This window comes from Montipora foliosa, chromosome 2 (assembly GCF_036669935.1).
Source record: "Montipora foliosa isolate CH-2021 chromosome 2, ASM3666993v2, whole genome shotgun sequence".
In the NCBI taxonomy this organism is placed as follows: domain Eukaryota; kingdom Metazoa; phylum Cnidaria; class Anthozoa; order Scleractinia; family Acroporidae; genus Montipora; species Montipora foliosa.
This window is the reverse complement of record NC_090870.1, coordinates 49,920,970-49,942,895: the sequence shown is the minus strand read 5'-3', so window position 1 is coordinate 49,942,895 and position 21,926 is coordinate 49,920,970. Positions and strand designations below refer to the sequence as shown.

Genomic DNA, 21,926 nt, shown 5'->3' with positions numbered 1-21,926 from the left:
CAACATCAGACAAATCAGAAAATTTCTTTCAACAGACACCACTAAAATACTAGTCCACGCCTTTGTAACATCGCACCTGGACTATTGTAACTCGCTACTGTTTGGCCTACCTGCATATCAACAAGAACGTCTTCAGAAGGTGCTTAATGCAGCTGCACGAGTCATATGCTTTATTCCCAAGTACGACCACATTACACCATCGCTTATGAAACTACACTGGCTTCCAGTGAAGCAGAGAATTGAGTTCAAAATTGCTCTATTAGTGTTTAAAGCAGTAAATGGCTTGTCTCCTGTGTACCTGACTAATTTACTTCAGATTCAGCCAACACGGAGATATAAACTTAGATCTGATGATAAAGAACTACTGTTCATACCAAGATCTAAATCAAAATCAGGAGACCGTGCTTTTGCTATAGCCGGACCAAGAATATGGAACGATTTACCACTTGACATTAGACTATCGGCAAATTTGGAGACTTTTAAAAAAAAATCTTAAGACCTATCTTTTTAAAAAGGCTTACTATTGACTCCTAATTGCACAATTGTCTGCAACTTTTTTGATCAGTTTACATATATATATTTTCTTTTCTTTTATGCATTTAGATTTATTTTATATATTTATAATTTTGTATCTATATGTACACATTTTTTGATGTTTTTATATCCACATCTTATGAATCAGTTTACTTTAGTTCGTAAGCATTACATTTATATATTTTGTAAATAGTATTTATTATTTATTTGTCTTTTTTCATTGTAAAGCGCTTTAGAATATTCTATAGTTTAAGCGCTGTATAAATTTATATATATTATATTATATTATTTTAAGTAGCATTTCTACAAGTCTTTTTCTTGAAGGTGAGAAAACTGCAGTCACTTTTAATTATTTAACTAAAACAGTGAAGGATGGGGATCTTTACAGCTCATTTAGAGGTGGAATTGAATGAAACAAAATCAATACTGTCACACACAACTACTTTTACACCTGAAGGACTGAAAGGATGCCCCCTTGATTGATTATAACGTTTTAATACTAAAAGAAAATTAACCAACTTTGCAATACAATACATACTTAACTCACCACTTCCCATAGAGGCTTTTCAGGGTCAATGAAACACAATGAACGAAATGACAGAACAGAACGACAACAACAACTGTTAAGAATCTCAGCTGGCCGGAGGCAGACCAGTTGCCTGTTATATCATGTGTAGCTGAGAAGTTGAACCAGGCACTACCAGTGGTGGGTCTAAAACACAGGTCATATTCCAGAGGTTACTCATTGCAGGTCATTGTTTTACCTTTTGGAAAGTGACCCTAACCCTCAATTTGGCTAACCCTGGCCTAAGGTTGGTTTTTAGGCCTAGGGTTAGCCAAACTGAGGGTTTTTGGGTCACTCGAGATACTTACTCAAGGCATTAGTGCCCTAACCACTGCCTCCTTTGACTGTTATTACTCTTACACCTGCATGTATATACCATATGCAAGACATGAAACAAACTTCCAGGGATGCACTCCCCTGTGTGGTGGATGTCCTGTAACCTCTCCGGCAGAATAGCTGGCTTGGCGCTATCTCTCTAAAAAAGGCTTATGGTGTATGAGGCTACCTAAAGCAGGAAAAGCCACAAGTCAAAAGGACTTTGCCGAGTCCTGCAACATGTAGATGTAGATGTAAAAAGAAACATTACTTCAACTTAATATATATGTACCATTTATTCAAAAGGTGATGTACAACAATCCCGGTGATGATTGGTTTATGAAAGGAGGACTTGACGAACCAGAGGGTGACATTGCAATGGAGGAGGACGATGGAAACACGTTTTTCTATCAGAAGTGGTGAGGATTTTTTTCATTTCAGCTTTTTGCTGTCAATAATTATTAGTCAAGTGCCCAGTTGTGATTAACAAACGTTTACTCACACTTCAATAATACTAGAAGCACTTTGTTCAATTTTCTCTAAAAAAGCTTGCCTGTTAAAGTTGCTCTGTAAACTTTTTCCTGTGCAATTTAAGAAATGCTTAATTAATACCTAATCAGTGATTAAAACTGAATGGAAACATTGACAAAATACATGTAGGTGAAATGATGAATGCTAGCTTGAACAGCTAGGACTGTGTATGCCTTGCATATGGCTCTACAAAAGACACTAAAAAACCATATTGGAGGCAAATTTCCATTTCATGAATGGTTGTTGCCATTTGGACGACACTTAAAACAATTTTCACAGTTAAGTTTGTCATTTGCAAATGAGGAAAAAATACTTAATCTAGGACTAGATTAGCAGCATATGTCACTTTGAATTTTGAGAAAAACTTAGAAAGAGTTGGGTGAATGATATCATACTCGGTTCAGTGGCTGAAGATGCACTTACAGTAACCACTACACAAGATTACCAGTCCAAATGTGGCAATTTTAAAGTATTTAAATGAAGCTAACCCTAAGAATTCATTGAAAGCTAACCGAATAAAAAGTCTTGGTTGCTAAGAATGGCATTGGCCGTGAAAAATGGAACCACCGTTTATGAAATGGAAATTAGCACATGTTAGCCTACATCAGCAGTAATAATAATAATTTACTTTTCAAGTTGTGAGAATTACTTGAACAGGATTATGACCTTTTGAAAAAGTTGAATTTCTTTGTTTAGGTACGACCCAGATCATGGCAGATTCACAGATCCCCCTTCAGAGTACACTACTATTGTGAAAGCAGAACAACATTTCAAATACTGTGAGAGCTGTGTACGGCAGACTGAGCAGGAAATGGTAAGTGGGCAAAATATTGACGCCATAGTTCAGTTCCCTCAGTATCTAAAGGTATCACATCGTTTGGCATTTCCAGGAATATAGTTCCGCCTATACTTTAGCACTGTAAGACTATTTATTATTGACACATGTGGTAAAAGGTTACATTAAATCAAACTACATTACCAATATTTGCAAATCAATGTTGGTGCAACATTGAGAGCATTAGTCTTCCATTGATATGTCCCGCATTTCATTCCTGAATTTGGCATCATATGTGAATTGCATTTGTTGTTTCTCTACTCTGCATTGGAGGTTTTGCTTGGCATACTCTGTTTTACCCTCCCAGTTTTCAGTCTCCACAAAGGCCCGATCAAGACTTTCACAGAGTAATAATAATAATAATAATAATAATAATAATGACATTATTATTATTAAATATAATAATAACAATAATCACTTTATTTCCATGATAAAAATATTTACAAACATTAAAATATCTCCAAAAGGTAAGAACTATAAATTCACAAGCAATTAAGTATTTCTCTGTTTTAAAACTTCAAAAAAAGAAAATAATAATAATAATAATAATAATAATAATAATAATAATAATAATAATAATAATAATAACAAACTTTATTGAGCACTCTTTCATACAAACTTGAATCTTACATGTATCTGGTAAAAATAAATAATAATAATAATGATAATGATAAAACTCAAATTAAATTAAAAATTCAAATGCCGGCGGTGGCGATATTAATCCGGCAATCGTCAAGAGAGTCTCCTATATTCCGGAAAGGTACTCGGGACCCTCTTACGCACGCATGTACTGATCTTAAGAGTTCAAATGAGATGACAGTTCGGAGCCAATTAATGACGTTGTTATAGGGCTCACCGTCCTTCTGTACTAACTTGTCTGCTAAGTGCTTAAGAAATCGTTGGCACTCATTTCCCATCCCACCGTTCGTTCCGAAAACCAAGGGTGTAAAGGATCCCATCTCGACCTCAAGCACTCGTTGCTGATATTTCCGCTTTTTCTCCTCTTCTTGGTCTTTAAAGACTTCGGATGTCGGCTTGCTCTGGTTACATTTGGAGTTAACATGCGTGACCCTGACGTCGAAAAATGCTGTAACTCCTCTAGACCAGAAATCTCCCGCCTTGATGTCTAAACGTGCCTCTGAGCTGGTAACTGCACTTCTAAGATGCATCCGTTCGTTGTCAAGAGGTAAGAGGCGTGGCTCCGCCTCCACATTCTTACAAACTTTGGTGATGAATGATGTCAGTAGGTTTCGTACACCATCATGCCTTTGTGCCACAAACCCTCCTTTTTTACAAGAGAGGGCGTGGCCAACATTGAATCTATCCCCACAAACGCACTGGGCTGGTAGGTCGGTGAGAGGCAAGTTGTAACGTAGCCGCAGAGAGTCTCTGAATTCTTGCTTGTTAAGAGCTAGACCTTGATCTTTGAGGGGGATCGCGTTAAGCCAAGAGCTGGCCCCTTTGTCTCTTGCTTGATTGGCCAATCGAAGAAGATCAGGGGAGAGGGTGGAGTCAATCGACTCCATTTTTGCCTTTTCCCTTTCGGCCTTTAGCGCCTGGTGGTGACGTTTCAGCTCCTCTACGGAATTTTCGCCTGTTATCATGATGGTACTCTGAGTTGTTATGGAGTCTACATGTGCGGCTGTGATTGATACTGATGCGGTAAACTGTTGTGGTGCTTCCGATCTCAGATCCGGCACGCCTAGTCCCCCTTGGGCCGTTGTCAAGGTAGCGAGTTGGCGCACTTCGTCGGGAAGGGGCTCTGTCTGGCCAAAGAATGTTGGAAGTAGTAGATCGTCGATTACCTCCTGGACTGGGTCGATATAGTCCTCAAATGACTCAATTGTGCGAAGAAAATAAGTAAACTTGGACTTGAACCCCTTCGTAAAAGCGATATACGCTGCGTGTTTATTATTATTATTATTATTATTATTATTATTATTTTCCTTTTTATCCAAAGCCGTGATAGAGCATAATAACCGGGCCCAATCCTTGGACCTAGGGTTAGGATGTGTTAAGAAGTCTATTTGATGGATAAAGCCTTTCTTAGGATGTGAGATTTTCCAAGCAGTGTGATCTTCTGTAATTCTTTGATTTGAATGTTACCTGGGATCTTTTGAATGTATTTTTCCATCCCTTTCTTTATAAGTTCCAGGGCTCCTATCACCACTAGCACTGTTGTGGTTTTCATTCCCCACATCCGTTTGATCTCAATTTGAAGGTCTTGATACTTAGATAGTTTTTCGGTTACTTTACTGAGGTGTTCCTGTCAGTTGGAACGGGCATGTCGATGAGTAGGCAACTTCTTTCTGTTTTGTTTTTGATGACAATATCTCCTCTGTTTGCCTTTTATCTCAAGATGTCTGTATTGGCATTTCCCATAGAATTGTTGTATCATTCCCCTCTGGCACAGTTTGTGGTTTGTGCTCGTACCATCTTTCTTTTGTCCTAATGTTAAATTCTTTACAGATATTCCGGGGTAGGTACTATTATCATCATCATCATCATCATCATTGTTATCAATCAAATCATGATTATCAACAAAAACTTTGCTGTGATAGATTTGCTTTTATGATTAAAACATGACATTTTTCCTTCCTTAAACATACATAGTAATTTATGTGACTGGACAGTGCTTAATCTTCATTTCAGTTGGAAACACCATCTCTTGGCGAACCCCTTGAAACTGATACAAAATCATCAGCTAAGACGTACTACAAGTGAGATATAGTTTTATTATGTTTTATTTTGTCGTCACCAGAACCATTCTCATGAAGCGAGATCTCTTTATTTCTCTCACATGGTCGAAATAAAATCCAATTTTTGTACATAAGTGTCTATGGTTTCTCTCTCAGGTCATGCTCAAAGAGGGGAAATCGATACAAACTCGGTGATTGTGTTTTTCTCACGCCAGATGCTTTCTCATTTAAGTAAGTAGTGAACTGAAGAGTAAAAGCACTATATTACTATTTTATTATAATTATTACTTATTATGAACATCTTTATCTCATACCTTGTGCATTGGAAGTCACAGAAAAGTGTGGTTAACATTGGTTTTCTTTTTTTTTTTCTTGTGTTGCAGTATTAAACCAAAAGAGTCAAAGAAAGGATTCAAGAAAGATGATATGGTAAGGCTTATTTCAAACAAGCCAATAGTAGCCGTAAAAATGAAATTCAAACATGTCTAAGACCATACACCAATAGGTGACTTCACGGTTTATAAACTTAAATTTTGCCAACCACAAAACAAAAACATTCTTTGTTTCGACAGCCAGTAGATCTCTGGTTGGTAAATTAATGACAATAGGTGACGTAACCTTGATTATCGCTATAGAAAGCAAGATATGTTTCATACTTAAGGTAATTCTTACTTTTCGAACTCAAAATCAGTTTTGCTAAAGCGATGCTAATTCATAAGCGTACGGACAATATTTTGCCAGGGGGTGCGGTGAACCATATGAGCTCATAAAACACGTTAAAAGAAATAGCTGTCTCTGCCATTTCGACGACCGAAGATATCAATGATACTATCCATGTCAATGTTGACTACAGAGTTGGAATTTTCCCTTCCCATGTCAATAATTGTGATCTTGCGTTGTTGCCCCATTTAATCTGCGCAATGCACAGAAAGATCGTGTTGCAGAACACGATGTAGCAGGTATCACTGCAAGGATATGTACCACACTAGAAAACTCTGGCCATTCTCGTGCATTGTCTCCAGCTTACCTAAGCCTTGTAAAACCCATTCTCTGCTATGCTAGCTCGGTCTGGGACCCATACTCCAAACGCAACTCTGATAAGCTCGAGAAGATCCAGAGACGTGGCTACCCGCTTTGTATATAAGAACTAGTCATGGAAACAAACCGTGACAGCCTTGTTACAGAAACTTAAATGGCCACACCTGTCAACTTTGAGAAAACGCGACCGAGTGACCTTGATGTTTAAGTTCTTAAAAGGCCTTGTTGCTATTCCACCTGACGATCACGTTGCTCTTTCAACCACGGCCACACGAAGAAAACACGATCTTAAACTTAACACTTTTTCTCCATCACTGGTCCAGGACTGTTTCAAATACTCTTTTTTCCCAGAACTGTTATAGACTGGAACCTGCACCCAGCTCGTGTTGAAAACTCTTATGTCCGTTCCCCACTTTAGAACTCAAATTGATCTGAATAGAGTGGTTTTCAATTGAGTGTCGAAAGTTATTAGCGAATTGCTTTGGTTTTTGCATTACTTCACTTTAAGTGAAGTAATGCAATAGTGATTGGTTCAAAGTTGTCGCGCCACTTTTTCAACCAATCACAAGTGAAAGCAAAACCAATCGTGGCTCGCGCGTGCACGTTTTCCCGCGCTTTGTGTCGGCTACGTGTGATTACTTCGAGATTTGATTGGTTTACTGGATTGTCTCCGTCTTTTTTGATTGGCCAAAGTAATTACTTTGGTTTTGGTTTTACGACACTCGATTGAAACTTGCCCTATTTGAGATTTTTTATTTTTTTATTTGCACCATGTATTATTATCATTATTATTATTATTTGTTTTTTGTTTATTATTTCTTAATTTTTTCTCGGTGTATAGCAACATTAGCTTAACCGAGTAATAAAACTGAAGAACTGAAGAGCATTTCCGAAACATAATGCAGCCTAATCCGCACACACACCGACTATCAAACTCTTCGAAAAAAAACATGGAAACTGACTTTGCTTAAATTTCTCTTCCTGCCCAAAATTTGAAGTGGATCTAGAGCTTTAAGCCTGTACATTGCTATGCTCCATAACTACTCAGACTGTGCTCAGTCAATAGTATTGTCATCTAACTCGATTTAACAGGAACTGTCGGATTTCTTGTGTTATGGCACTTAGTGATAAATTGAAAGGTAGTAGTCCAATTTCGATAACAAGGCGTTGTGGCGTTGGTGAGGAAACTCGTACAATTTTTCATTTACCATAAGTTCCTTCACAATGGTGGCATAATTTTTACCAGTATTACTCACCGAAATGAATGTATAACAACTTATGAACTGGTCTGCACTTACCTTTCAATTCATTCGTGGCTGCACTTGTACAATACCACTAGCAGTCTTGTTCATCATATGGAACTCCAACTTGACAGGTGGACGAGGAAAAATACCCGGAATATTACCGAAAGCCATTGGAATATGTGAAGGGAAGTAACTATGATGTACCGGAGCCTTTCAGGATTGGTAAGCTGTCAATAAAACTCGTCCTTTTAAGTTAAAAGAGCATTAGCCTGTGTGGTTGGTGGTTTCAGGCCACAAGTGGAATATCGCAGCATTAAGAAATCGCTCGACCCAACTGAACTCGAACGAAGAAACTCGTTCCCTGGCCCGTTCCCTTTCAGCTTTCCTTCTTGTCTTTGCAGCTCCGTTGCTTGCTGGCGCGCTTCCCAAAGCGGCAAAACCGCCAGCTGTTTGAGCTTAGACAGCGTGTTAGATACATCTTAAGAGACAGCTCTATGAATCACCAATTTTTCGGAAGCAAGATTTTCGTTCACTTTTTTTGCTGGTGAAACATGGCTTCCCGCCAAAAGAGTTTTTAAGCATGGTGACATTTGCCGCACTCTTCTTCGTAATAAGTGTATTTTTTGTTTTTTAGGTCGAATTGTTAATATCTTCACAAAGTCAAGTGCAGGGAAGCTGACCGAGGACCAGGACATCATGTTGACAGTCGGCAAATTTTACCGGTAAATTGAAAGTAAACCAGGAAACTATGGGGTGGTCATTCAAACAGATTTTAGTCTGTAGGTATCAGAACCTCGCAAATTGTCAGTCGTAGTTCAGCTGTTCATAGTCAAAAACAGTGCCGTCGAGGTAACAGCAAAGTAAGAAAACATTTATCTACTTGAGCAAAGCCCTATGCTCTAAGAACGAAGCATTAGAGACTTAAAGATCTTCATTGGTGACGTTGACGGAAGCGCCCCTAATTTTGTACCATTGAGAGTGTTGCGCGATTATGCCATATCATTTCGTTCGTGTCGCACATTGTGGCTGAAGGTACGAGCGAGCGATTTCAGAGTGAAAATAGGAAATTTGTACGATTGTTGATTTTGCTTGATATACAGAGTACCGTGCAAACATGCGTGCCACACGATTATTTTCCTCCTTTACCCAGTGATAATATTAAGAGAGAAATGATCCGCGCACTTACCTACTCAATGTGAGCAATTGTTTCCTATAGACTCCTGAAAAATTCAGGCGTCTTCAACGGGATTGGAACCCATAACCTCTGCGATGCAGTGCTCTCAGTACCAACTGAGCTGTGAAGCCACTCATTTGGGAAAAGCTCCATTTGTTGGGCTCATTTGTTCCCGTGAGAGAATTTGATGAAATGTATACATTTGAAGTGCGGGGTATAGACGAAAGAGAGATATGATTCTCGCATTTACCTAGGGCCGGCAATTGTCTCTTACAAAGATCCAGGTGTCCTTTCACGGGAACACATGAGGCCAACAAATTGACCTTCTCCCAACTGTGTGGCTTCATGGCTCAGTTGGTAGAGCATTGCACCGGGCATCGCAGAGGTCGTGGGTTCGAATTCCGTTGGAACCACCTGAGTTTTTCATATGGTTATAAGAGGCGGTTGCTCAAATTAATTGATTTCTTTCAATGATATTGTTTTGTGGCGTTTTCGTTGTCATCGCCGTCATAGATCATTTTAAAAGTCCCTATTGTTTGAAATCGTAGCTTCTCTTTTTCGATGGCTTTTTAGCTGATATATAACTGTGCTCTCTTTGTGCCTTAAGGCCGGTGCCTACTAATTGAAACGTATTTTTGCCCCGGTTTATGATTATGCAGGAAATGTAGATCTTAACAAGTTTTATTGAAATCCAAAAAACAAATTGGGCGTAACCACGCATTTTTCAAAGATAATTGATGAATAATATACGTAAAAAGCTTTGAAATACAAAGCAATGTGTGGCGCTCTTTCTCAATTGAAGCTTAATTATCTCAGTAATGCATGGCTACCCCTAATTTTCTTTTTGGATACCAAGATTACTAAGATCTACTTTCTCTACTTGTTGTTGCGTCGGAAAACATAGCTAGAAAGACGCGAGACATAAAGCAATCGTAGTTTTAAGTACTGTGTACTGAAACTTATCAACTGAAGCTTGATCCTCGCAGTTATGAACGCACTTTTAGCAATTGCGTAGAGAAGCCTGAAAAAATCAGGACTTCAACGAGGTTTGAACCCGTAACCTCGCGATGTCGGTGCGACGCTCTAACCAACTGAGCTATGAAGCCGCTTGATTTCATATCCGCAGTTCAATATATGATTCATTTCAAAATCTTTTCGTCCGTTTTTCAGGCCGGAGAACACTCACAAAGGTTCTAGTTTTGCTTACCAAGCAAATTTGAATTTGTTGTATTGGAGCAAAGAAGGTAAGTTACAGTGACATTGTACAGGTAGATTTTTAAAAGCGGAAGCGGCGAGGTAAATATCCACCACTAGCCACCTCCACTTTGGTGAACAGTTGTTTGAGTATAATAAAAGTGTGAGAAAATAAAGTACAAAAAGATTTATTTTACGAAACGGTCCAGATAAGAACGATAGCAACAACGGCAACGAACATGTTGGAATTCAGTTGGTATGCAAAAAGGTGATAACTTTTCTATTGTCTGTACTTACTTCTGATTGGCTTAAACAGCAAAAGTTAACAAAACTTCATAAAAGCAGTACTTACTTTCCAACCATCTTCCATCTTTCATCTGGTCTCAGTTTAAATGAATTCCACAGAAATCGTATGTGGGGAACATGTAAAATTGTAAACGTTTCTTGGCTTTTGTTTTCAACTCTTGTGATTGGTCAAAATCTTTTAACACAAAAAAACACCCTTTCAAAGTGGGCTGTAAATGAATTTTATTGCGTTAAAGGCTTTCCTGTAGGTTTATGCATTCTCTGTGTAAAAATGATAACATTCCTATGTGGGGAAAGCCCCGTTGCCGCATAACAAAGGAAATTGCTATCCACCTTACACGGATCATTACTTAACTCATTTGTTCCTGCAACAATTACAACATTTTCGGGCGCAAATCCCGCGCGGGTTGCTCGAAGGTGAATAGCAAAGTATTCCGAGTTTGATTAACCAATCAGAGCGCGCCTTCAACGCTATCCACTGTTTTAGTATAATACCAATTATTATTTATCTTCTCAGAGGCAACTGTATCCTTTGACTCAGTTTTGGGAAGCTGCTCCGTGACTTGTGGAGAGGACCTTAACTGCTCCATTGACGAGTACACAGCCAAAGCAATAAACAATTTTTATTTCCTGGAGGTACTTACCTAAATCTTGTTCTAGTTAAAAGTGGGCTTAACTTAGTTGCCCTTGTTGTCCAAACACAAGCCGTCGCTTGGCAACGGCTAACGCCGCGTTGCTGCAGCAACGCACGCCGTTTCAAATTAAGAACTGCAGAAAATATTTTTGCCCATTTAAGCTCTAGGTGTTTCTCGTAAAAACAGAAACTGATTTCCGCGATATGACTTTCAGTATCTTTTTTTATTTCCTAGGCATATAATAGCGAAACGAAGGAGTTTGAGGAACCACCTATGGAATCTCGTAATGCTGCTATGAAAGGAAAGGTTTGTGACCCTTCAACGGGAACAAAAAAAAACATGCTAAAATTATCCCACATCAATTCTAACACGTGATAAATTAACAAATTGATGTCAGTTTTTCATGCGTCTGTTCTGTTATTGTACATGAATTTCATCAGGCAGAGGGGTCAAAATTAAGTCAAAACACGAGAAGAACGCGAGACAAGAATGCGAGAAACGTCAATTTTATTCACTGTGACGCGACCAAATTCATAACTTGCCTCGCTCTCTAATTGGCTATTGGAAATAACGGAGACTTTCTGTTGGTTAAAAAGTGACAGATCGACGTTTCACTCCTCGAAACGCATAAATTATAAATTTATGTCTGTCCGCTTATTGACAATAAAAATTAACCAATGCGCGCGAGAGAATTTTGCAGTCTTTGTAAAAAATCCATTATATTCCCAACACAGGGAAAAGGGAAAGGAAAAGGAAAAGGCAAGAGCAGACCCAAGTCGCTTGAAATGGACGAGCAAACCCCTAGTGAAGAGTGTCAGGCAAACGTAACAGTTCCAAAGCTGAGGTGTTTGGATGTTTTTGCCGGATGCGGTGGTAAGTTTAAAGTGATATTTTTTACTGGTGAAATGTTCGGCAAAAGATCAACGCCTCGTTAAAATTTAGAGCTGGTTTATTTTTTAGGTGATCTGATTCTACCAAGTCGTTTTACCTTTGAAAAAAAAAACTTGTCGTAGTTTTTAGAGAATGTGACTTGGAACTCTTAGTGCAAAGGAAAGGAAAATTTGTCTTGTTTGTTGAAGAAAAAACGATTTGTTTCCTTCCACTTACATTCACAAAAGAAGACGTTTGGATTTTTCTATACAGGGTGTTGAAAGGTCTTTTAATTTTCGATATGACTGAAGGTTAGGAACTCTGGATTTGGTAGAATAATAAGAACATTAGAGACAATATTTCGGAAAGTGTGAAACAGAGTTGCAATATCTTTATTTCTTGCACTCAGAGACGTTGATATGTTATCTGTCATTTTCGTCAGGTCTTTCTGAAGGTCTTCATCAAGCTGGTGTGGCTGAGTCGCTATGGGCCGTAGAGAAAGAAGAGCCTGCAGCGCATGCTTTCAGTCTTAACAATCCCGGATGCACTGTATTTACAGATGACTGTAATTTACTGCTCAAGCTTGTTATGGATGTAAGTCAACAACACCGAACTTGTACGTTGGTCTTGTCTTTCGTTTCATTGTTGACACAGGCACCTCGAGGTCTTCACTCACAAAACAAACGATCTCGGCCCTCGTTACCAGGTCATCTAAGATACGCGGCGGTTGCCCTATTTTGTAATTTCAGGGAGAAAAGAAGAACTCCAGAGGTCAAACACTTCCCCAGAAGGGAGAGGTAGAGCTTTTGTGTGGAGGCCCCCCTTGCCAAGGATTCAGTGGAATGAACAGATTTAGCTCAAGGGACTACTCTCAGTTCAAGGTAACATGACCGCGTTGCTTTTACGAAACTTCATCCATATCCGACATGCAAATTTCTTGAACTTTTGAAAGTTTAGTGGGGGCTATTTCCATCAAAGCTCTGGTAATGAACAGATTATTTAGAGTATTGATAGTATTTTGAAATCGTGATGGATTTGGTCGAACGCGCAATACTTGTGCGGTCGAAAAAGACCTGTTAAATTAATGAACATTTCCTCTTCTCCAGAATTCCCTGGTGGTCTCGTACCTCAGCTACTGTGATTACTACAGACCGAGGTTTTTTATCCTGGAAAATGTCCGCAACTTTGTCTCTTTCAAGCGAAGTATGGTGCTCAAGCTGACGTTGCGATGCCTGATCAAGATGGGATACCAAGTAAATTCTATTTTTGTCTTTGTAGTTGGTATTTAGGCGCTCTTCCCGTTAAAGGCACTTACCGGTACTTGAAAATGGCGTTCGCCATCATTTCTTCTAAAAAAAACTTGCGGCGATTTTGCACGGGAACTTATTCAAGGGCCGCAAAGAGAGAGGGTCTGGGGTGCCAGGAAGCCCATCTAAACACCTGAATATGGCCTAAACCTTTTTTCGACAACCTATAGAATGTGTTGGATTGTCGTGTGTTTCTTTCAGTGTACGTTTGGTGTGCTTCAAGCAGGTTGTTATGGTGTCCCACAAACCAGGAGAAGGTAATTCATTTTTTGATTGCTTATCGGCATAATTGCTTTTACCCATGTTACCAATTTTTACAGCAGTTGAGATTCTGTTGGCCTTTCGTGAGATCTGTAGAAACAAGGATTCTTAGGAAAGGTGTATTTCCAAGTTTGTCCAAAGTGGTAGAATTTAAGTGCGTGTGTAAGTGTGTGTGTCGTGAAACTATTACTTCCATAAACAATTTGTTCTTGGATATCGCATGAAAAGGAAGGCGCGTTTGATAACGTATAGAATCTCACCTACTATCACTATGACCGTCCGCAGTAACCAATATTCAGTATCTCAGGCTTTGTATTTTAAGAAAATGGGACGCTCGCACTCTTTAGATGGGGTTCCCATTTTTCTTGTGTTGATACCCGTTTCTCAGTTCTGTCTGCTACGAGAGCTCAGTCTTCAAAGTCTATGAATGCCAACTATAATTAGTTTCAACACTATTTGAACTCCCTTGCTTTCCCACGAGGATTTCAGAACTGAGAAGCTTAAAAGCAATGGAATGTCATAAACGATATGGTAATGGTCATGTTCATTTCAGGGCTATCATAATGGCAGCTGCACCTGGTGAGGTGTTACCTCTATATCCCGAATCCACACACTGTTTCTCTCCCCGGGCTATTCAGCTCACCGTCATGGTTGGTGACAAGAAGGTAAGCACGTTTTACTGCGAAGCGACCACCTTCGTTTCAACTTAAAACCACAGGACATAATGTTTACAATTAAAATTGTTCAAACCTTTTTCCAATGAAAGAGTTTATATGCGAAAAAAGTGAATTTCAAAAACGCTTGTTTTGGCTTTCAAATTTCCCGGGCGCCATCTTGAGCAATTTTAATTGTTACCATGATGTTCTGTAGTTTAAAGTTATTTTGTTGTTTTAGTGGAGGTTCTCTTTAATGAACAAAAAGAAAGGCACGCCCTGCACGTGCGTTTGGCATTTTGTTAGATTTATTTGCCATCCTCTTCCTGACAATGACGTGAATTGACTAATTTCAAGGTTGTGTAGAGGACGCAATGTTGATAAACACTTTCCAATCAGAACGACAATAACGGGAAATAATACTGATCCAGACAACGTTCTCGTTGGCATCGTCTTCGTCCTTGCGTAAGGTCCCTGTTGTCTTAATTGTAGAATTATCTTTTATCTGCTCCATAGTTTGAATCGAACATCACCCGGCTGTCTTCAGCCCCTTTACGGACAATCACAGTGCGTGACTCCATGTCGGACCTGCCAGAGATAAGGAACGGCGCGTCAAATGCCGAGATATCCTACAATGGAGACGCAATATCACATTTTCAGAGACAAGTAAATTTCGATTCTTGTTGTTTTTGTTTTTGTTTTGTTTTTGTTTTTTTCATTATGTGTGATCTCTTTCAAGTTTCCTTTTCTTTTCTAAGCTTTAGGGAACCACTGAGCTTAGAATAAGATTGAATACATAATAAATACAGTAAATTAATTTCTCAGTTAATCATTCAAATTACAATACTGTGGGAAAAATTTAACTTCCGACTTGGAGGATCTGTAACTTTTTAACAACTCAATTCCTTATAAAATCATATACAGCGCTTTTTACTGAATAATTTGTAAAACCAAAACCAAAATACTTTCTTTAGTTAGTAATTGCAACCACAAATTAATCGCCAAACAGTAGCCTGCTTCGCAGACACACTGAACCAGTCAGTCTGCGCAACGACTCCCAAAGGCTTGTTCAGACACCCGCAGGTTTGCAGGGATTTCTGATCTGTTTTTCATTGGTTAGATTCACACGCGTTATGTGATTCGACGTTTCCTAACTTTGCACATCACGCATCCGTGATTTGCATGACAGAATCAACAGATAAAAGGTCAAAAGGCGAGGTTTAAGAGGCCTTTTCAGAGTTCATTTCTGCTTTCTCTTCAAATTGCCTCTAAGTGCGAAGGTTTTGTTATGAAAATTAGTTTTCATTCAGAAAACATCCCAAAAACTTCGCACTTCAGACATGAACTCGAAATGGCCTATTCCTTTGTATATTGCAATTATACTGCGAGCAGTCTCTCTCTTGCTCTAGAATCATTGAAACGAACGCGCACATTAAACTTATAATGGCGGAAACTGCGGGTCGCAAATACCGCGGGCGTTGGTTGCTCTAACAAATGCCCTCGGAATTTGCGACCGGCAGTTTCAGCCATTTTAAAATGTTCGTTCGTTTCAACGATTTAAAGCAAAACAGAGACTGCCCGCAGTCTATATTGCAATTTAGTCGTCGCGTTATAGAAAAAAAACATTAACAAATCGAGAGTTCGAATTTGTGTTTGCGATCGATCGCAAACAAACACAAATCATAGATTTGCCGTAGCCCGTAGGCAAATTAACAAATATATTTCTACATACAAGAAATTTCCGCAGCGAGTTTTCCTGCTCAGGAAGGAGACAATCGGTTTTTCACCTTTCAGCTTCAATTTCGAAAGTAAATTATGCGGAGGATTGGGTGACTTGTTGAGTGAATAAATCGCCAATCACAAGTTGCGTAAGAATCTAGCCAATCAGAAAAGGATCCAGAAATCCCTGCAAACCTATATCACAACAAGTTATTGGGAGCCGTTGCGCAGACCGACTACACCTAGGAATTACATGTCCGGCCCCGCGCAAGACATTCAATTGAAAACTTCTTTACTATCAATCAATAGTTAACTTTCTTGTTCTAAAACAAACCTATACTTGGATCCTAATTCACTTCCAGATCCGAGGAAGTCAATACCAGCCAGTTTTGAGAGATCACATTTGCAAAGAAATGAATCCTCTGGTAGCAGTACGCATGCGCTACATTCCGCTTGCTCCTGGCTCAGATTGGAGAGATTTACCTAATATAGAAGTTCGGCTCCGCGACGGAACCTACACGAAAAAACTGTAAGTCAAAGCTTTCATGGATCTGTATTTTTCTCTGCGTCTTTTTCCCTTTGCTTGTTCGTTTGGGCTAGACATCAGAAGGTAGAACAACAATTTGAAAACAAAGGCTGACGGACGTGCTGACTGGGCAAAATCCGCCCTAAATGATGAAACTTGTGTAAAAAAGCGTTCTCGCCTTCATTTGTTTGTTGTAGTTCTCAGTAATTACTTTTCGGCAAAATTTTTATGGTGGTGCCTCATGAGACCTTAATACTGTAGTACGAGTATCAAGTGTTTGCCTCATGTTTATTGTTATCGGAGATCTAAAGATCTACGACGATGACGTCGCTGAGAACGTCGTTAAATGTTTCGATGGTGACTCTGGGATGCTTGGAAGGAGATTGGAGTTCTCCTTTATGGGAGTCAAACCCCATGCCCTTCCAATTACTACAGCAGCTCGGATGCTCCACCACTGAGCTTTACGAGACTAATGGAATCAAGACCAGTGAACTAGGTTCAGGTTAAAGTCACTCGCGTTCTCAAGCTTTTTCGTAATTATTCTGGACTACAACTATTACAAGTCTTCCTTTCACCTGCTTATTATAGCGCGTGTTTCTGGACATAGCTAGAGCTACAAAGTCCGAAGTAAAAACGTAACAGCAAAAAGAATTCTCTTCGTTGTAACCGAGTAAAGACATACGAAGTGCTTTTTGCACTTGAACGTTTCCAAAACGTTCTTCAAGTGTTATTAAATTAAAGTCTTTATGCCGTTTGCAGAGCCTACACACATCACGACAAGAAGAACGGTCGATCATCTGACGGCAATTTACGTGGGGTTTGCTCGTGCGCAGAAGGCAAACCATGTGACCCTGCCGATAGACAGTTTAACACCCTTGTGCCATGGTGTCTCCCACATACGGGGAACCGGCATAACAACTGGGCGGGGTTATATGGACGGCTGGAGTGGGACGGATACTTCAGTACGACCATAACAAATCCTGAGCCAATGGGCAAACAGGTCAGCGGATCTTGATCACAGTTTATGCTTCTGATTGGATGATCAGTCTTAATAAATGTGAAGGTTATTCGCTTAAATTTATTACTTCCCTCCCACAGGGAAGAGTTCTTCATCCGGAGCAACACAGGGTGGTCAGCGTCAGAGAGTGTGCTAGATCCCAGGGCTTTCCCGATACTTACCGTTTTTATGGCAGCATTCTTGATAAACATCGGCAGGTGAGCTTCAAATAATTTGTAGTGATGTATTCTTTTGTTTTCTTCCTTTTTTTTTTTTTTTTTGCTTTCGATTTGCCATATGTCGAAGTAAGGCCCTTACCCTTCTTTCATCCCCTTACGATTGGAGTTTAGACTTTCACTTTGTGGTACAAAAGAAGATCCCGTGTGCCCCACCATAGTTAAGGAATGGAGATGGTTATGAAACTCTACAATTCTTTTTGTTTCCTGTTTTTGTCTGTATTTTTGGCCTTGATCGTGCACAAAGCACACCTTTTTGCGAGGAGATAACCAATCAGATCTTTTTATTAAATTGTGCACAAGTAATTTGCGAACCCGTGCGAAGCGAAAACAAAAGATTGTGCACTGTCACGGTCAATTCAACATCGATTGCGCCACCTTTGTTCTCGCTTTTTGACGGTTTTAAGTTTTCATAACCTCCTCAATTAACTATGGCTCCACATGTCCAACGTTAGGCTTGTCCGTACGTCTTTAAGTGCCCCGGTGTTAAAAAATCACTTCCTTACTTTCTTCAGATTTTGAAAGTGCGTTTGCTTAACACCTGACTGGCAAAATTTTGAGCTTTGATTTTTATCCAAAGGCCGTTTACTTTGAGTGTAAGTTTTGGATTTCACGGTCCGCCATTGCTCACGTTCAAACTGACCGATTGGACTGCGGAGGGTTGGATCCAGGGAAAAGTGACGTCGTTTACTCACTAGCTTAAAATTTCAGCGTGTGAGTGCAGATTATTTGTTATGCAAAACGCGAGTTTAAAAGTCTGAAAGCCCTAAACTCCCGTGCTGCATATTAATTCTGCGGCGTACACACGCACTGCAGTCTTAAACTAGTGAGCTTTTAACGTCATTTTCTCCTCGACCAGCTCTTTCAAGATCTTAAAAGTTACTAATAGTGGACCGTTAAATAGGAAAAATATAATTTTTTACGTTGTTATTTTAAGATAGTTTTGTGCTGGTATGTAGATTCGTTGGTGTGCAGGTTACGTAAGTATGCTAAGAAATTAATATTAAAGGTGTTTGTCCGTTGGGAGTTGTCACTTCGACGGCATCTCCGCTTTTGATTAGTTGGAAATTTTGTTTTAGTAAATTTCCGTGTTTTTGGTTACTACGTTTCAGTTTCGTGTTAATATCTATCCTAGGGAAATCTATGTCTGATCAGTAAACGAAATGCCCCCTCCTATATGACTGGTGTTTTCTTTATACTTATACTAAGTTAGAAATTATTTTGTTTTCGTTTCACTAAAGAGTGATTAGACAACAATTCCAGTTACAATAAACAGGTGTCTTTGAAATGAAGGCTCAAAACTTTGGTCGCTTAGTGTTTAGCCTGCAGTGCAGGCGTTATTTTGGAGCGGAACGCTAGATAAATCAGGCTTTCGATGCCGCCATCTTGGATTGTGATTAGATGCTTGACCGGTAGAGGGTTGGTGCGGTGGGGGGTGGGGCACTTCCACTTAACACCTACTCCCTCAGCAAATATTTCCTCGCCCCAATCCTCCACAGTTACCAAATCTATGATGGTGGCCTAAGAGGAAAATGTGCACTCGCGCGCCCAAAATATGCCTGCACTGCAGGCTACTTAGTGTTAAGTTAAGATAGTTTTTAAATCCAAAGAAAAATGAGAATTGATTTTTGTTCTCAGTGGCACTTTAAAGGTTTGCACACCTTTTGTCAAGACGAGAATAAGCCTGACAAACGGCGTAACCCATATCACCAGAAACCCATACGGGTTGAAACGTGTAACGCGCGTTCACAGCTTCCGAATATTCAGTGCGAACTGATTGGTTGAATGTTTCAGTGCTAAGTACCATATTTGGAAACCCCCCGCTCTTGTTGTTCCAAATATGGTACTTAACAAAGCTTGTTTCCCAGCACACAAGGGGCCGTTACACGTTTCAACCCTTATGGGTTTCTGATATCACTCGATGTCCAAACAAGAGATTTTGCACGTCTAACCTCTCATTCATTGAGAGGCTAGATGTACAAAGACGAAGCCTTTATTTCCCACCGACTCCAAAATGGTCGCCGAGCGATAAAGGTGTATGCCGTAATGAAACACTCCTTTGCGCACGTAATGGTAAACAGTTCTAAAAATAACTTCCGCATCTTCATTTTCTTCTGCTCTTAATTGCATTTTATTTCAATTAAATTGCCTTTTAATTCCTTGGGCAAAAGTGGCTTTCTTAAGACGGCGACGCCCACCAGTTTTTGGGGATTGTCGCTTAAATCGGTTTATCGGATTGAAGGATTTTTAGTCTCGTAATCAGCTTACTGAACCACCGCACGACTCTGTTTTCTTAAATATTAGTAACAGCTTACATGTTGTTCAAGTACCAATTTACCATTTGTTCGCAGTCTGTTTACGTAGTGTTTTTTAGTTTGTACAATTGTGTGTTTATTGATGGCTGTGATGTTTTGAAATGTTGGCAGTGAGCCGGTGGAACGAAAGATGCCCGACGGGAGGGTCTATGTACATCCGTTCGCAAAGAAGCAATCCTTTTTGTTGTAATCACCCACAAAACCCCAAACGTAATTTATCTTGTGCTTAAAGTCACGTTTTTCATCTCATTCTTCAGGTCGGAAACGCGGTGCCGCCGCCTTTGGCAGCCGCCATTGGTCGTGAAATCAGGAAATCTCTGCAAGCTTCGTCCAAACCCAACCAACAAAGCACGTAAGCACGCTGGACGTGCTTTCCCTACAGATGCCACATTTAAACCCGTTGTCCATACTCGAATCTTTCATCTTGAACTTAGAAAAATCGCAAAATATCGAAAAATATTCTTCACGTTTCTGCAGTGCTCGCAGTGTCCGTTTTTGTTTTCCTTTAAATCCGAAAGGGCGCGGATCAAATGTAGACGATAAGATGATGCTTCAATTTTAATAACTTATTCTCTATTGTTTGATCCGGGCTTGCTCTGTATCCAGACGGTTCTTTTAGGGTCAAAGATCGCCCAAAGACGCGAGACGTTTGTTTCTAGTATTATCTCAGCTAAGCAACATTGTCATAACGAAAAAAGCTTAATTTCGGGGCCAGAGACGGAAAGAGTTTATCATGTATTTTAGTATATCCTTTGTGTGTCGATTTTATTAAACAGCGAATCACTTTTATCGTAGCGTTGTTTCTAAAGCACTCTCCCAGATTTCTCTATTTTTTTAACCTTCTCTGCAGCATTGCTGCTCAAAAGAAGAGGTTTTTCCCTACTCCGCCGGACTGGATCGCCTTCTCCCTTTAAACTGCGTTTGACTTAGTCTTTTCCAGGCTCCCAGATAGTTGGGAAAACGAAAACAACTCCGTCGGAAAAGCGAGTCGGGGCAAGGTCGACCCAAGCCCCACTCAGATTTCGCACGCATTTTTTTCTCTTTCCCTACTATCTGGGAGCATGGAACCATAGTGGAGTAACTATGGAACAGGCTTTCGTTTAACTTTTCTCTCTGGTGTACCCATATATCAAAATCCTCGGTATGCGGGGCAACGCGATCCATGAGAAAAATGGTTCGCCGCATCTCATTCCTTCAGTTAACTTAGAGGTCAATGAATTTTACGATGTTGCCGATGTAAAACACGACTGACTGACAGGAACTCAAACTTGGCGACTAAGCGAAAGACTAAAGCCCCGGCTACACGTTCAAACATTGCTATAAAACATTTGTTGGATCAACAATGTTACAACGCCATCACAAGGTTGCTCGACTAAAGTGACGTGTATCCAACATTGTTAGAAGCGTTCTTATAACAATGTTGGGACGTGTTCTAACAGTGTTACAACGTGTAGCCGGGGCTTAATGCTTTTGGAAGGGGTTGAGAGCCGCGGATAACATCACCGAACATTACACGACTACTTGACCACTAGCTTAACTACCCAGGAAAAGTAAGGAAAATTGTTCGTGCCATAAAGCCCAGCAATATCCTCAGACTGAGCTTTCGTTTCCCATTGGGTGAATTAGTGAGATCCGGCGTTAAATCTTATAGTACTAAATAAGCCATTTTCGAGTTCATGCCTGCCTCCTCTTCAAAGCGAGTCTAAGTGCGAAGTTTTTCTTATAAAAATTAGTTTTCATTCACATGTAAAGTAGAACTAATTACCATCACAAAACCTTCGCACTTAGACTCGCTTTAAGAGGAGGCAGACATTAACTCGAAAATGGCCTACTGCTGTTACTATCAAAGTAAGTTGTTGAATTTAAAGAAAAATCTGAAAATTACGTTACGATATATAATACGCTTTACAAAAACAACGAAACCTAGCGACCACCTACGTCTGCAAGAAACTCCTCAGTAAAATAACTCGCC

General features: G+C 39.8%; 1 protein-coding gene and 1 pseudogene across 2 annotated transcripts in view; one reads left to right on the top strand and one right to left on the bottom strand.

The window, feature by feature from the left end:
• LOC137993451 (DNA (cytosine-5)-methyltransferase 1-like) overlaps window positions 1–20,743 on the top strand; it is a 49,264-nt gene extending 28,521 nt beyond the window's left edge. Inside the window, exons 26-46 of one of the 2 annotated variants that reach the window (XM_068839300.1) lie at window positions 1,721–1,833; window positions 2,642–2,759; window positions 5,433–5,500; window positions 5,636–5,710; window positions 5,863–5,908; window positions 7,893–7,983; window positions 8,396–8,483; window positions 10,106–10,179; window positions 10,953–11,071; window positions 11,305–11,376; window positions 11,805–11,943; window positions 12,383–12,534; window positions 12,690–12,821; window positions 13,047–13,193; window positions 13,449–13,504; window positions 14,062–14,173; window positions 14,678–14,827; window positions 16,243–16,409; window positions 17,166–17,406; window positions 17,505–17,621; window positions 20,212–20,743. In XM_068839300.1, the coding sequence (XP_068695401.1) occupies window positions 1,721–1,833; window positions 2,642–2,759; window positions 5,433–5,500; window positions 5,636–5,710; window positions 5,863–5,908; window positions 7,893–7,983; window positions 8,396–8,483; window positions 10,106–10,179; window positions 10,953–11,071; window positions 11,305–11,376; window positions 11,805–11,943; window positions 12,383–12,534; window positions 12,690–12,821; window positions 13,047–13,193; window positions 13,449–13,504; window positions 14,062–14,173; window positions 14,678–14,827; window positions 16,243–16,409; window positions 17,166–17,406; window positions 17,505–17,621; window positions 20,212–20,310 (2,376 nt within the window). In that variant the 3' untranslated portion in view covers window positions 20,311–20,743. The remainder of the gene's footprint in view (window positions 1–1,720; window positions 1,834–2,641; window positions 2,760–5,432; window positions 5,501–5,635; window positions 5,711–5,862; window positions 5,909–7,892; window positions 7,984–8,395; window positions 8,484–10,105; window positions 10,180–10,952; window positions 11,072–11,304; window positions 11,377–11,804; window positions 11,944–12,382; window positions 12,535–12,689; window positions 12,822–13,046; window positions 13,194–13,448; window positions 13,505–14,061; window positions 14,174–14,677; window positions 14,828–16,242; window positions 16,410–17,165; window positions 17,407–17,504; window positions 17,622–20,211) is intronic. The other variant, XM_068839302.1, reaches the window with a different exon arrangement.
• LOC137987784 (uncharacterized) lies at window positions 4,675–5,391 on the bottom strand (annotated as a pseudogene).
• Window positions 20,744–21,926: the final 1,183 nt, after the last annotated feature.